Source organism: Misgurnus anguillicaudatus, chromosome 14, assembly GCF_027580225.2.
Source record: "Misgurnus anguillicaudatus chromosome 14, ASM2758022v2, whole genome shotgun sequence".
NCBI classification, from domain to species: Eukaryota; Metazoa; Chordata; class Actinopteri; order Cypriniformes; family Cobitidae; genus Misgurnus; species Misgurnus anguillicaudatus.
In genome coordinates, this window is record NC_073350.2 from 25,400,551 (window position 1) to 25,417,841 (window position 17,291).

At 37.2% G+C, this 17,291-nt stretch overlaps 1 protein-coding gene across 4 annotated transcripts in view; it reads right to left on the reverse strand.

The window, feature by feature from the left end:
• The window catches only part of map4k3a (mitogen-activated protein kinase kinase kinase kinase 3a), an 84,557-nt gene extending 71,568 nt beyond the window's left edge, over positions 1-12,989 (reverse strand). For all 4 annotated transcript variants that reach the window (XM_055183180.2, XM_073876146.1, XM_055183179.2 and 1 more), the window contains exons 1-2: positions 12,728-12,989; positions 1,506-1,563 (exon numbers count right to left, since the gene is read on the reverse strand). In XM_055183180.2, the coding sequence (XP_055039155.2) occupies positions 1,506-1,563; positions 12,728-12,817 (148 nt within the window). In that variant the 5' untranslated portion in view covers positions 12,818-12,989. The remainder of the gene's footprint in view (positions 1-1,505; positions 1,564-12,727) is intronic.
• Positions 12,990-17,291: the final 4,302 nt, after the last annotated feature.

Sequence of the window (17,291 nt, forward strand, 5' to 3'; positions counted from 1 at the left end):
TAGAGCACTGCGTTAGTATCGCAAAAGGTTATGGGGTTCGATCCCCAGTAGTGGTAAAATTTACACTTTGTAATGCACAGTAATTCGCTTCGGTTAAAAGCCTCTACAAAATGCATAAATGTAAATATAATGACCCTGCTAATGGCGTTGCTCTAATATGCACCAAAAACTAATTGTGCAGGCATTGTTGTGCGTGTTTCTCGGCTGTTTCAAGTCTGGACAGGTATATCCAAAACACTTGGACTATATCACACTTACACATCTTAAACACAGCTTAACAGATCTCTAGCAAAGCAATGCGGCAGACATGGACATTCACATACAAACATTCACTTATCTCGACCTGCAGCGGAGAAAGCAAAGTGCAAGGCCTCCAAAACCCCCATATCATTCTCTCTCTCTCTCTCTCTCTCTCTCTCTCTCTCTCTCTCTGGAATGAGAGGCATGTGGTAATTACTGAGGCTGAAAGCTGACTAATGCACTCGCTCCATCTGCATCAACGCATGTGAGTGGTTGCTGAATTCTTGGTCAATGTTTAAACCTTACTGGGCAAAACAAACAGGCCTACGGGTTTAGTGCCATAAACGAAAATTATGTAGTTTAACTTAGTAAAACTTGCTTAGTCAAAAGCCCTCAGAAGAAGATGGCTGTGGCTTGTGATTTGTTTCCTCTTTAATCCCAAACCAGTCGAAACAGTTTGAGGTCTGCTATTGTTCCTGCAATTACTGCTGGCACAGCAAAACGAATCACAAATAGATTCGCTATAAAATCAAAATGAAATTCGCACTCCACTAGTTTTTCTTTAAGCCAAAGGATGTCATTCATCAATCCAGGCGACTCATGGATTAAACGGGTACATCCTTTACCGTCACACTGATATTCAATATTGTCAAACCGTATCAAACCCCAGACCCCATTTGATGTCTTCCCCCGCTGTTCCCTGTATTTTCTATTTCAAAATCCTTTCGACTGACTTGAATCATCAGGGTTATCCTTAATCAGAGCATTAACACCTTCAGTATACATCTGGAAAGGTGGATTGTATTTCTACTCTTAAACATTTCACACCACTCTAAAGGGCCTAAAGCACTTGGTGTCATTTCTGCATTGAATTAATGTAAGTGAGAGGATGTGTGATGCACATGTAAAAAAATTACTCAACACCAATAAGGCGAAGAAGCAAATAACACACTATGATATTACAAAGATTAAATATTGACTGATAACAACATCACTTTATGATTCATTATTTATAAAGGAAGTTGCTTTTATCTTAAGCAACTTACAGTACTGCGCAGATACAGTAAGTGCACTAGTCAAAAGCGTTATTATAAATTCACAGCCACTCTTTGCAGCGCTCAAACCTACAACCTTTATCTTACCAATCTTCAGCTTTAGCTATAAAGCCACATCATCACCCTAAATAAGTAAAAATCCTGCACTGAGAGAGAATATGATCACATAGACTTTGTCACTTAAATAGGAAATGAATGAAAGATTCTCACCTGGCTCCAGTTTGATGACCTTAATGGCTGCCAGCTCTCCTGTAGAGACATTACGCGCCTATAGGAGAAGAACACGAGAACATAATCAACACTTATTCTGGTGTTAATAACTGTGATCACTGCTGAAACATTTCAGAGGTGATTAGAGAGCATGCAATCGGCTTGAAAGCCAACATTACTATTGACTGACCAATTATTAGATTGTCAAACAAGGCTTTAGCTAAATGGTATACACATGCAAGTAGTGATGGGGCGATACATCATCCAGCCTGATAAATGAATTGCTTGGTTTCCCGAACAATGCTTATCTTCTTCCATTGGTTGATCAATCAGAAAATACCACCCATTGGTTGAACCAATGTTGCTGCGTCAGCCAGGACGGTGCATCTCCAGATTGAACCTATAATTTTGGCACTGCTAATGCAATGCTCTTCCACTGAAGTTCAGGAACACTAAGAAAGAAATATGCTAAATAAATCTAATTTAAATGGTATTATGTACATTATATCAGCAATTTGTCGGCCTGCAAAGACTACAGTTGGTATCATAAATGGCTGTTCTCGGTTGACTACTACAGATATAAGGTAAGCATTAGGGTTGGAATTCAAATGGAAGTATAACGCATTAGCAACGTGCCATACAGACTGTGAATACTGACAATTTTCTGCTGGTCAGTGATCATAGAGCAGAATGTTTTTTTTTCTGTCTTTCACAATTCTGAACATTCACATGGACCGAGTCCCAAATATTTCATGATTCAGAAGAGATTTTCAACACATCTAAAGCACAACACAAACACTGACCACTTACAGATACAAAATAGAAAAACACTACAACACATTTAACAACCACACAGATGGACCGACTAATTTTGCAAGTCGAAACACTGTCTTTTGGTCCACTGTGAATTATTCAATTATTCAAGTTGTGACAGCAGGAAAACATTAGACCAAATTAGCCCCGAATTCAATTAAGATGTCAAAATGGTCAAAGTATTTCTGTTTCCTTCACCTAGCAACACTGTGAGATCTGTAAAAACACCAGGGTGAGGGGTAAACTGACAAGGCAGAGCATGGCCGGCAACATAACACTAGTGGACAAGAAAAATCAGGCACAAAATAACATCACAAAACAGTCAAATGACGCCCACTTAATCAGTTGATTTGAGATGCAGGCAGCATTTTTCAGTTAATGACAACAAGGAATTATTGCACCAACCTTTCAGTCATAACATTCATTCAAGATTGACATCATTCTATACCACATTTAATTCCAATACGTCTTAATGAAACTCATTTATTCAGGTCTAAACCAAACATCAGCACGGCTTTCGAGTCAAGTCGTGTGAAGAATTTTAATGCATGATCAATGATCGGTCTCATAAACATTTCCCTGTGGAAAACAACGCAGCATCCAAAGCGATGCTGCAAAACACTGATGCAAGAAGAAACTGATGCAAAGTCAGAAGCTATATCTTTGTATAGATCATCTAAAGATTCACTTTTGAGATGTCAAAAATGTTAAAACTCAAGACAGTTTATATTTCTGTTGCGAAGCGCTTTGAAGAAAATCTTGATGAATGCTTTCAACGAGAAGATATGAAGACCTGAAATCAGACCTACACTGTAAACACGCGGAGCGTATGGTATGTCACATTGAGGTGTACGAGATGCATGAAACGTTGGGTTGTGTCAGCACGTTACATCAAATCTTTGCTTTGAATTACCAGTGCAAAAATAAAAAAAAACACAGCCGTGAAAGTAAACAACTAACAGTATTCTTATATCCCATAAGCTGGTAATAAACAAATTGTTTCGATTTGAATGATCTGGGCGAGAAAGCACAACTTACCAACGTCTATGGTAAAGGCATGCAGATTAGTACGGATCAATAACTTCATCAAGCATCCAGGCACGGTGCTCAATAGCTTGTGATTTAAAATGATGCGTGGATGATGCTTTGTAATGAGCCTGCAATTGGCCCAAAATAAAGGTAAAAGCCAAAGATCGTGGGAAACAACACATAAAAGCAAGTTTGGAACTGTGAAAATGTGAAGAGTACAACACATCCGTCAAGGTACATTTACCAGGGTCAACCGAGCCAGAAACAACTCACACAGCGTGCGACTTGACTTTAACACCTCACAATTGCTTCACTGAGCTGTCGAATTGTAATAATTGGTTGAACCCTAACTGCAGAAACCTATCACACTACAGTTCATAAAGTACTTTGGTATTAAAACCTGCTATGTAACCCTCCAACTTTCCACATACTTTTGAATGCCCTTTTCCCCCATCAGCAGAGCGACAGCCGAACGCTCCACCTGCACAGGTGCAGCACGCAGCGGGCTGCGAGCGGCTGCCATGTCAGGTAATTACAGAGAGGGGGGATAAATCACTGCAAGCTTGGCCCCCAACCAGCCGAATCTAGGCCAATCATATTCTGCACTGCCTGGCGAATTTGATGCCTTGTATTAACAATTTACCGTGCCAATGCAGTACTGACCTACGATAAACAACCCGTTTTCCTCTCTAATGTCTTTTCTGCACCGGTTTTATCAAACATTTTATCCGATTCATTATTCATGCTGTATTGCAGTTAAACGCAGAGTACATTATGCACCAAGAATTCTAGTGCATGCTGACAGGAGCGTACCTGAGTGTGCTATAGCATGAATATGAAACTACAGTACAAATGAGACTATGGCCTGTTTAGAGTCTACCATCAACAAACTAAATCTTAAGTATTGGAACAAAAGAGCTGATAATCAGTCATACAAAATGTAAAAAACTGACAACACAATTAAAGCACTTCAATGAATGAATAAGAATAAGGCTACATTTATATTTATGCATTTGGCAGACGCTTCAATTACATTTTATCAGTATGTGTTTTCCTTGGGATCAAACACATGATCTTTTACGCTGCTAAGGAAATGAAATACCAGTTAAGCTACAGGATCAACACAAGCTACAGGAATTGAGACAAGAAATGCATTATGGTCCTGACCGTGTACAATATAAACAATACGTATAGCATGAGCTATTTAGAATGTCTTAAAGGTGCAGTGAAATGCAACATAATATACATACCTAAAATATCTTACTACACTAAGCACCAACTGTTGTTTTATTAACTTAAAATTAGCTATTTTTTTTCTACATATACCGCGGGTCCCCTTACATGGAAGTCACCATTTCGTGCAGCCATGTTTCTACACTAGCCCTAAACAGACAAACTGCTCTATAGAGCGAATTTTGTCCTTAAGTTGTATAAGACAATAACATGTTTGTCCTGTGGCGGCTCCCGTAGCTTCACTACGCGTTTCGAAAGGGAGGGGTGTACTGTGGTCTAAAGCCGAATAAATTTTTCTTCATCTATCCTAATTTTTTTATATACTGTAACTGTTGCGAATCAGTGCTGCCCTGACGGCCTGGTAGAGAAATAGTTTGAATAAGAAATACTTTTTATTGCGTATGTGCTGGGGAAAAAAGATATACCCGCCCTTTTGATGTTGGTTGCAATTCACAGTCTCACTGCAAGGTGCCGCTAAAAACATACACAGTAGACCTTTAAAATAGGGAAATAGTAAAAATCAGTAAAGGAATAGTTCACCCAAAAATGAAAATAATGTCATTAATGACTCACCCTCATGTTGTTCCAAACTCGTAGACCTCCGTTCATCTTCAGAACACAGTTTAAGATGCATTATATTTAGTCCGAGAGCTTGTTGACCCTTCATTGAAAATCTATGCACGGTATACTGTCCATGTCTAGAAAGGTAATAAAAATATAATCAAAGTAGTCCATGTGACATCAGTGGGTCAGTTAGAATGTGTTGAAGCATCGAAAATACATTTTGGTCCAAAAAATTGCGGCTTTGTTTAGCATTGTCTTCTCTTCCGCATCTGTTGTAAAGCGCATGCTCGCTTAAAGTCACGTGACTGCAGTGGATGATGTGTTATCCTCAGACATGTTTGCGAAGTTTTTTTTCCAAACTTACAGCTGGGGCGCACCAGATAACTAACATGTCAGCCGCGTCGTACGTCATGACTTTAATCTCACGCATGTGCTTCACAACGGAACCTGAAGAGAAGACAATGCTGAATAAAGTCGTAATTTTTTTTATTTTTGTACCAAAATGTATTTTCGATGCTTCAACACATTCTAACTGACCCACTGATGTCACATGGACTATTTTGATGATGTTTTTATTACCTTTTTGGACATGGACAGTATACAGTACGTAGATTTTCAATGAAGGGTCAACAGGCTCTCAGACAAAATCTGAAACATCTTAAACTGTGTTCTGAAGATAAACGGAGGTCTTACGAGTTTGGAACGACATGAGGGTAAGTCATTAATGACCTTATTTTCATTTTTGGGTGAACTATCCCTTTAAGACGTGGTCTGTGAGCTATAGTTTTCCTGTGGAAAACTGGTAGAGCATTGCTTTACAAGTTGAAAGATCATGGGTTCGATTCCTAGGAAAGATGCATACTGATAAAAATGTTTAGCTTAAATGCACTGCAATTTGCTTTAGATAAAAAGCATCTGTCAAATGACATATTTGGTCCCATATGACAAGAATCGATGCTTTGCGAGTACAAATCATTACAAACATATGGTCGATTGACTGTCCATTTCTGCCTAATCAGTCTGGCTCTAATTCTGTAACCAAACATAATTAAGTAAATCACATTCTTGTCCAAACAAAGGTAGAATGTCAGTCGCTTACACTCACTATGGGAGAATACAATTTCCCCCGTGGCTTCATTTGTAGGACAGTAGATTACTTTGTCATGTTGCTGTGTATTTCTGCTTACTCATTAAAAGGATGCGAGGAGGTTGAAAGTGCATTGGTTTCCAGAATCTGGAGAAATCTCAAGGCCACATAAGTAGGCTACATGGCAAGGACGTTCTATTAAAAGAATCAATGTTATCCAGTTTGTTGTGAATTTCAAAAAAGTGTGAAGGCATAAAACTCATGAGACTGGCTTGAGTGCATTGACCTCAGCTTTGCGAGATTCCTGTTAGGGGGTCTGGGGAAAAAGATTCCGGGACTGTGTCTGTTCCGGCTAATGAATCTTGGTTGTTTTCCTTAGAATGTCCAAACAAAGATCTGACACCTCCCTGAACAGACAGTCGCAAAAACAAGGTGGAACAGGTACAAAAATCTTACACAATGATTAATGCCTGAAGGACTTGGAGAGGGAGACTGAGCCGAAAACACATTTCAAAATCCTCACAGTGATGACTGAAGGTGTCAGAAATCGTAAAACTGTATATAAACATTATGTCGGCTTATCATTCATATAGAAATGTGTGAAATGCTGCATATACTATCCTCTTTAAATAGTGGGGTTGTTTAGACCCATGGTTGGGTAAAATATGGACATTTTCTGTTAATTAAAACCAACTCTTGGGTCTGTCCATACTTTACCTAACCATGGGTTTAGGGCTGTCAAACGATTAATCGCGATTAATCGCATACAAAATAAAAGTTTGTGTTTGCTTATTGTATGTTTGTTAGGGATGTAACAATTCAACCGTGTCCCATTAAAAATGCCTGTCTGAATTCGATTCTGAATCGCAAGGCTGCGATTCTTTGTTTCATGCACAGCTTGTGCGTGTACTACGGCATTTGGTCAGTAGGAAGTTCTTATCAATTTAAAATCATGATGAGTCGGACTCGTTTATAACGTGCATTTAAAAAAGCAACACTCGTTAAACAAAATCATTCAAAATATTCTTTATTATCATGAAAATACCTGAAACAATTTGAAGAACAGTGATATAAATATTCCTGTAGACAATTCCTGGATTAGCATTTGTAATGCTACTTCTTCTGTGGCACAAAGGGAGTTTCTGTACGGGAGCGCCAACTGGCATTCGGATGTGCCTGGATTTCACCGTAATTCATTCAAATTCATTTATTGAGAAAACGCGCATTTGCACGGTTAATCGTTACACCCCTAATGTTTGTGCACTGTGGATAATTATTATGTACATATAAATACACAAACTTTCATGTATGTATTTAAGAAACAATTACGTGTAAATATATATTTATTTATATTTGTATATAATTTATATTATATATATAAATAAATAAAAATATCTCATATAAAAATATATCTAAAAAATTATTTTCTTAAATGTGTACATGTGTGTGTGTATTTATATATAAATAATAATTACACACAGTACAAACACATATAATATGCAAACACAAACTTTTATTTTGTATGTGATTAATCGCGATTATGCGATTAATCGTGATTAATCGTTTGACAGCCCTACATGGGTTAAAAAACAGACTTATTTATATTTACTGTTAAACTGTAAAAAAAGGATTTGTTGGTTCAACTTAAAAAAGTAAGTTACCTGGTTGCCTTAAAATGTTGAGTTGATTTGACAAAAAAGTTTTACAGTGTACTGTAATATCAATATTCCAATAAATTTCAGTTAACACATATCTGAGCATATTTGTCAGGACTATTGAAAGTCAGGAGTTGCAAACATGTCCCAAAGCTGACCGTTACCAATCTCTGAAGCACGATAGTGTTACAGGATGGAGCAGTGCCCAGTTGTTGAAACAGGTGAATAATTAATGATCATTTTTTCCCGACAAAGTCAATTCAGAAATGCCCTCACATCAGCAGCGCCGCAGGAATCCGCACGTAGCAAATCAAGGAAATTCAATCATCTTGAATTTCATCCTGTCCGAATGTTTTCACAAACATTTAGATCCCTGAACACTATTTCTCATGATCTAAAGGTGATCATTCCCATTAGAAATCACAGGATAAGTGTTTATCCGTCTTTGAAAGGAACTCGAGATTTCCGTAGCGTGAAAAGTAAATAGGATTAACCTAATAGAGGGGGAATTGTAATTTTAATCCACCGTGAAACCCTACAGGCAGGTCAAATCAATGCTTTAGGGTCAAATACCAGAATTTCTTATCAAAGTCCACCTTTAAAACCTAAAAGCTAAAAATGTAAGCTAATACGACCTGATCTTACCAAACCATGTAGGTGCAATGATATTAAGGTAATTTTATTTGCAAAAATGCAAGTAAAAACTGAAACCAAACCTCTGTGGTCAGAAATAAATAGATTTAGTTTTGCTGACATGAACGAACATCCACCTTTTTGCTCAATCCCTTGCATTTTACCGTCTGGACTGGCGTCAGCTTGTATTCAGCCCCACGGAGAGAAAGATCTACTGTTTAGACTGACCCGGCCTTTCGAACAAACTCACGCAGCGAAAAGCCAAACTCCTTGCGAGAGAAAGAAACTGGTGTCTTTAAAGGAGGCCAAAAGTGAAACAGCAACACAGAGTCGTGTGATAGATGAGCTTACACAACCATCTATCCACAGCAACCTTCTGAAGGAGAAGCAATGCATTCTGTCTGAACCGGACAAGCATGGACCATTTCAATAGACTTCTCTCTTTTTATATTTGTCTTACTATCTTTACACAATGGCACATTTATACTTTCACACACTGCATGCAACGATTTCTCAAACTGTTAACGCCAAAATGCAATCAATACAAAACCACTATGAGAATACAGAGAAGCAGAACTATCAAAATAGCATCACCAACATTTGACACATAGCCAATATAAGCTGATCAAACTGGGTAATTAGTTATATCCTTAGACCAATGCAGCAGGCCTTTTGTTCAATACTTACTTTCTTTGCCCAATCAATACTTTACATCTCTGTATGCTTTCAGGCCTTTTAAAACCCATCAGAAGCAAGCCGACATTAGATTTACTTCAAACTGTTAGGAAAAACAAGCATATCCAGTAGACAAACAAACACTATCAAATGCCTGTTGCATGGTATTTTAAGAGCACCTATTGTCTGATTCACGATTTTACATTTCCCTAGGTGTGTAAGTGTGTATTAGTACATGTTAACGATATGCAAAAGGTACATACCCCAAAGTAAACGATGACACGAGTTATCGTCTTTCACGTAAATCTATTTTCTTGGACTACAGCAAACACATGCATTGTAGGCAACAGTTTACTTCCTTGAATTGGTGATGTAGACAAGACCGACATTATCATAATCCTCACGTTGCGGACTCAGCCTGTAAGTTAACTCCTGATTGCATTGTGCACAAATCTTTCAAACATACTAAGGAGCGTCACATTTCCAGCTGACGTCAGAGGTATTCAGACCAATCACGACATACAGATTAGCTGGCCAATCAGGGACACAGAGCTTTTCAAATCGATGAGTTTTGTACATGAATCCATGCGTTTTAGGAAGAGAGTGAAATCTGGACTGGAGCTACAAAAATGTATAGTATGTGAAAAATAAAGCTGCACGGTTTGGGTAATTTTTCCCATTGCGGTTATTGATGCTAATATTGCGATGTGCGATTGCGATTATACTAAATGGTATCATGAGTCAACTTGATGGGTTTTAAGGAAAATCCACACACAGTTTAACTAAAATTTGTATTTGTAAAACTAGAAATGTTTTCGTATTGCCACGTGATGTAGCAACTGCTCAGTGTCAGTAATCCTAAATCCAAAATACCGCCATACAACAGACATAGAGTTTTTTTTTACTACCAGATCACTGTCAACCTCCTCTGCATCCATCTTTGCTCTGGTATAAGTGACGACGCACACCACACACGTGCATGCCACACGTGCACTGCCTTTTTTGTTCGTTTTTCTTTCTTTTTTTAAACAGCAAGGAAAATCATCAAACTGTTATTAGAAAGTTTGTGTTAACAAGTCCACACATTTTTTTTTTATATATAATTGCAACATTTTGCTGTCATATAATCGCACAGGCTGACATCGCGATTGCGATGCGATTAATTGTGCAGCACTAGTGGAAAATAATGTGTTTTTAACCATAAACCACGCAAACATATTATACCAAAACACAAAATAACGTTGTTTTTTTATCAAGACCGAATAAGCATGGATCCATATACTGACACACACATCTGATTCTTTCTTAACTTTAAGACATTAACTGACTGTTTTTATGAGAATACTCGTCAAAACTGTGGGTTTTGTAGATAATTTTGTGTGCATATGTGTCCTGTCAACGATTTTGTGTTTGCGTGCTTTTAAAACGCGCGTCTCCGTGCGAGCACTTATGAGTGTGTGTCTATACAGTATAACAGCTCACTTTAACATCTAACTGCACACAAATGTTTTAAAATTGCTTGAATGTTCACATATGCAAGCTTTAGAAACGTGCAAACTAATGACTTTTTTATATAAATAGTTATTTCTGAATGATGTGTATTTGAGCGATCATTACAGAGATTATTATCATTAATGCATGATTTCTTTGGCTTTTACGCAAAAATATTTTGTGTCTCTTCTGACTGGGTGGGCCAGCCGTCAATCTGAGTGAGCCAGTGGCACCCTGGCCAATATGTAGCCCCGACACTGGGTCTAAGTACTCACTAGGGACCCAAGTTTAAAGGGACACTTCACCCATTTGCATTAAGCTTTGTATAGTTAGAACTCCAGTCATGTTTTGGAATGGTCGGGCATCATTCCCTCTGTTTCCCCTGAGACAGGAGAAATATGGAATTCAGTGTGGCACTTCCTTCTTTCAATGATGTAAAAATCATCATTTTGCATCATTGAAAGAAGGAAGTCCTATATCTTTTCTCAATCAAATAGGCACCAAATTCGAAATTTATGTTACATTTCAACTACAAATATGATACACTTTTAATAAAGATGAATGTTTCCACGGGTGAAATGCTCCTTTAAATGTTTAAACGGTCGTCTTACATTTGCCTTCTATGAACTTTGAGGACTTTGCTAAAAAATCAACGTGGCGTTGAAAGAATTCTACCAACAAGCCAGAAATATTTCTGAATTGTCTGAGGCCGGGAATAAGTGGATATGCAGTGAAAATATTTGGTGAATGTATAATACATGCCGAGATTCTGCGAATTTTATTATCTTATTTTTGAATGAGGTGGCATTTAGCAGCTTTTGCATTTGATCCCTTTATATATAAGTATGCCCAATTCCTACACTGTTACATTTGGTCTACCAAACTTAAATATTCAGTCACATGCTCGATTACAGCTGCTTATCTAAGAAAGCAACACAGCGAACAATTGCATATCTGTAGCTGTCCTTACAACAGACAGTAGCCAACGTAATCTGTTATCTGCTATCTAAAATCCATTCAACCAGCACAAACAGAATTGAACTTAATCCCATTACATGCTATGTCAGTTAAAACACCTTTTCAAAACTAGCATATGGCTCTGAAGATCTGCGGATAAAATTCAATCTATTTTTATTGTGTTCATGTAGCTTAATTTGTAAAGTATTAAATTGGGAACGGTCAAGGGTTAGATTTCCAGGTAACACACATTCTGATAACAACGGATTCATATCCGTCATTTTAGATAAAGTGTCTGCCAAATGCATGCATGTATTAATAAAAACAAAGCGTGTATAATATGTAAACAGTTAAGCATTTGGCCAACTTTGACCACTTAACCCCTGAGTGACAGGTGAAAGTCTGATGACCTACATCTTAAGCCTCTTTCAGATAAATCTACGGATTATCCAGCACATTTCACACCACTTGTAAACATCTTTCAAGTCAACCACCCCAAATACAACAGCATCTCTGATCAACTGCCCCATCCTCCTTTTTCCACACCGTTTCTATGGCAACTTCAAACTTGCGCTGACATCACAAGGCCTGACTCAAATTTATCGCTCATATTGCGCAACTTTCCAACCAGAAATGGGAGCAACATCGTAACAAAGCCTCACAAGTGTTATTCGTACACAATCTATCTGACAATCACAATTGCGAGCATACAGTAACTTACAGCAGCTGGGAATAAAACCAACAAGTTGTCATAAAGCTTGGGGCCTAGTTTATCCAAATGTAAATAAACGCTAAATTAAGGATTGTGGGTTAAATAACATACATGCGGTTAAATAGCAACAAATAGTAGTGTTTTTAGGATTTTGACAGCTCGGTTTTTTTGATGGTCTCTCGTGTTTTTAATTTTGACTTACGATCTGATGGTTTAGTCTGAAGTGATCTAGTTCAGAGAAACACAATCTTCATTTCGAACTAATTTGAGCACGCGTTTGTCTTATACTTGCTTTAGCTAATCTCTTAGACCCTTTAAACCAAACTACGTTGTCCATTGGAAAGGCCTTGTTTGTATAAAAATACATTTTTACCTTGTAGACATCCCCGTAGGTGCCGCTGCCTATTCTCTGGATAAGCTCGAAATCCTCCTGCGGATTTCTCCTGGACAGATCGAAACTCATCGCGGGAACTCTGATCTCTTGCTGTCAGTGTTGGGGTTTTTTCGGGGCCCTGACACAAACTGAGCTGAAGAAAATAAACATACGGCGTCAGAAGAAAATCTCAGTACCAGGTTCTTGACTGTAACTTTAACATGGCTTCCCGTGAGCTCCTGTGCGCATGCGTGACGCTGGTAGCATGGAGAATGTGTGGAATGGAAGAATGAAAAGAGGAGGGAGGGATGGGTCAAAAGACTAAAGACCAAACAACAACTTCAAATCTGCTACTGAAGAGTTTTTTTTCCACACAAAATAGTGTACATTAGTGTGTTTATATATATATATAGTTAACATTATTGTTGTTGCGGTTATTATGAGTATGATTATTATTAAGTGTTATTATTTATTAAAATAATTAATATTTATTATAATAGTAACTATTAAAGAAAAAGTATTATTATATTATTATTATTATTATTATATAATAACAATGATGATGATAATAATAATAATTTTAATAATAATAATAATAATGCAGTCTTTTAACTAGTTTTTTTATTTTCTTGTTTTTAGGGGTGAGCATGACAGTAAGTTGAACTGTTTTTTTTTTAGATTTAATATCAGATTTATTATTTGGTCTACAGCAGAGCTAGTCAACTGGCGGCCCGCGGGCCAAATGGGGCCCTCCAATCATCTTTATCGGCCCGCCGGTCATCTTTGTGTGTACTGTACATGACGGAAGGAGACTTGGAAAGGGGCTGCGTGGGGTGCTAACCATCTGCGGGTGCATAATTTTCTGATACAATTTAAGCTTTGAATGCATAAAAAAACTTGCGCGATTACACCGCCGATCAGAAGTGATGTATTTCAGTGTGCTCCAATCAAAACACTGTGTGCAAGGTCAAAATTATGAATCCTTTTTTGTTTAACTTTATCAGTAACACTTGAATCCTTTAAAAACGATAGATTACGGATAAGTAAATTATTAAGTATAAATATATTCATAGATTATAGGCTCTTCTTGAAATTTCATTACGACTGCCACTAGGGGGCGAACTCCGACAACTGTGTCCAAATGTAGTGTACAATGGAAAGGCGTTTTGGCCTATATATCTTTAAAATGTTAAAAAAGAAAACATGAAGTGCAATTTTAGTCATTAGGAGGAGACTGGCCATATGTTGTGAATACTTGAAATGAAAGTTAAACAGTTATTTTCATTTTGAAAATGCATGTTTTTTAATATATGACCTATAACAAAATATTAACAAAAAACAAAAAAGCTACAAAAACAACATAAGTTATAACACATATAATAATAATAATAATATATACAGTACTGTGTAAAAAGTCTTAGGCCACCATGCCACAATTATATTTGTTGTTTTTATTACATTTATTACATTCAATATCTGGTAAGAAAGAAATACAAATATTATTTTCAATAAGAAAGGCCTTAGAAAAACATATATTTTTTATAAATATATGTATATGCTATTCTGTACAACTGGCTCTTTATAATTTATTCAATAATTTACAATTTTTATCTTTATAATTTATTAAAAATGTGCATTTTTTAAATTTGTAATTTTATAATTATTTTTTTGCTGTTGTACGTATAATGGAGCTTCACAAATAAGAGAATAGTTGCAAAAATGAGGCACACTTGATTTAGATGAGTATATCATTTTTACCAGTGTGTTGTTTTATGCTTTTGCATGATTTTGTGAGATACACACACATCAGTTTGATCTCCATTGCCCTCCCATATATCTCTCCAAATATGTGTCAAATCACATACAGATGACAAATATACAGTTGTCAAGATTCTCCATGTGGTTGTGAGAGAGCTGTCTAATACACAGCTATACACATCTCCCTCCATCTTCTTCTCTTTCACTGCAGACAGGATTGTGATTCAGCGCTATTTATTTCCAAATCACAGAGGAGAATGTGCCAAGAGTGAGCTTCCGAACACATTTGTACTTACACCATGTGGATGCTATGAAGGTTTTATGAGCCATGACTATTCAGACTAATTTATTTCTCAAATGCCAGGCACACATCCAGGATGCAATTTATTGACAGATTATTAAAGCATGAACTGGCACAGATCAAGGTCTCAGCATGATGGCGGTTATCAAGGAACCAAAGCACATACAGTTGACCTGTATATCTAGAAATGGTATTATTGTAATATTTATGTAATGTAAATATTTAGTATTTATGATGCGTTTGAAACAATTATCCTAAATGTCATTCTCAATTTTCTATCTCCCTCTTTTAGATGTTATGTGTAGCCTATCATATATTCATATTTGTATGTGTATGGCTTGCCTACAGGGCCATGTATTATTTTTGTAAAAAATAATAATACTATATAGTCTGACATGCTAAAAATATCTGAAGTGGTACTCGGACTTGAATTACAACATCTGGTTTGTATAAGAGATTAAAGGTTGGTGTAAACCATTGTGTCTATGAAGAGACTTCACTAATATCTAAGGTTTATGTGTTTTATACACTCACCTAAAGGATTATTAGAAACACCTGTTCAATTTCTCATTAATGCAATTATCTAATCAACCAATCACATGGCAGTTGTTTCAATGCATTTATGGGTGTGGTCCTGGTCAAGACAATCTCCTGAACTCCAAACTGAATGTCAGAATGGGAAAGAAAGGTGATTTAAACAATTTTGAGCGTGGCATGGTTGTTGGTGCCAGACGGGCCGACGAGTATTTAACATTTTTCTAGGGTTTACAAAGAATGGTGTGAAAAGGGAAAAACATCCAGTATGCGGCAGTCCTGTGGGCGAAAAAGGCCTTGTTGATGGTAGAGGTCAGAGGAGAATGGGCCGACTGATTCAAGCTGATAGAAGAGCCACTTTGACTGAAATAACCACTCGTTACAACCGAGGTATGCAGCAAAGCATTTGTGAAGCCACAACACGCACAACCTTGAGGCGGATGGGCTACAACAGCAGAAGACCCCACCGGGTGCCACTCATTTCCACTACAAATAGGAAAAAGGACTGGAAAAATGTTGCCTGGTCTGATGGGTCTCGATTTCTGTTGAGACATTCAGATGGTAGAGTCAGAATTTGGCGTAAATAGAATGAGAACATGGATCCACCATGCCTTGTTACCACTGTGCAGGCTGGTGGTGGTGGTGTAATGGTGTGAAGGATGTTTTCTTGGCACACTTTAGGCCAATTAATGCCGATTGGGCATTGTTTAAATGCCACGGCCTAGCTGAGCATTGTTTCTGACCATGTCCATCCCTTTATGACCACCATGTACCCATCTTCTGATGGCTACTTCCAGCAGGATAATGCACTATGTCACAAAGCTCGAATAATTTCAAATTGGTTTTTTTGAACATGACAATGAGTTCACTGTACTAAAATTGCCCCCACAGCCACCAGATCTCAACCCAGTAGAGCATCTTTGGGATGTGGTGGAACGGGAGCTTCGTGCCCTGGATGTGCATCCCACAAATCTCCATCGACTGCAAGATGCTATCCTATCAATATGGGCCAACATTTCTAAAGAATGCTTTCAGCACCTTGTTGAATCAATGCCACATAGAATTAAGGCAGTTCTGAAGGCAAAAGAGGGTCAAACACAGTATTAGTATGGTGTTCCTAATAATCCTTTAGGTTAGTGTATATGAACATGGATAGGTATTACATTTCTCTGCAGAAGCTATAGATAAAAAAAAAACAAATCTTCCTTTGTTTGGGGACATCCACGTTTGAAAACCATGAAAATATTCATATTAAAATAAAGATTTAAAAAGAAAATATATAAAGCATTATAAATATCTAAGCTTTTATAGCGGTAGTGCACTCTAAAAAATGCTGGATTATTTTCAGCCCAACACTGGGTCAAAAAGGGATGAGCCCAGTCTGCTGGGTTGCAATTTAACCCATAGGTTGTTTCAACCCAAAATACTGGATTATTTTAACCCAATGTTGGGTCAGACATAAACATTTTCTGGGTAGCTGGGTTTGTCTCTTTTTGATCCTCTTTTTGGTTATTTTGAAAATAACCAAGCATTTATAGAATGTATAGGTTAAGGTATAGAGTAGCCTATTTCTATTTGCTTTATGTACAACCTATAGAAGTATATTAAACTTTGATTTGAATTATTGGCTCTTACAATTACTATTATTACTGATTTGAATTATCCTAAAAAATGTTCATATTTGACCCAATCATGGGTTGAAACAACTTAAAATGTGTGGGTTAAAACGACCCAGCAAATATTTAAACCCAATGAATGGATATGTCCATATTTTACCCAACCAGGTTAATAATAGAAGTATAAAAGTGTTCCATCACATTTTAAATTTGGCATTCGTAATAACAAATATAAACATCTTTATTTCTAGAACAAATTTTGCGGTCTAATCAAGGTCTTCGGCTTGTTTTCCCTCTTTGCATGATGGACCTCTGCTGCATTGATTTTGGCTGCTCAAACTGTTGTGATCACCAT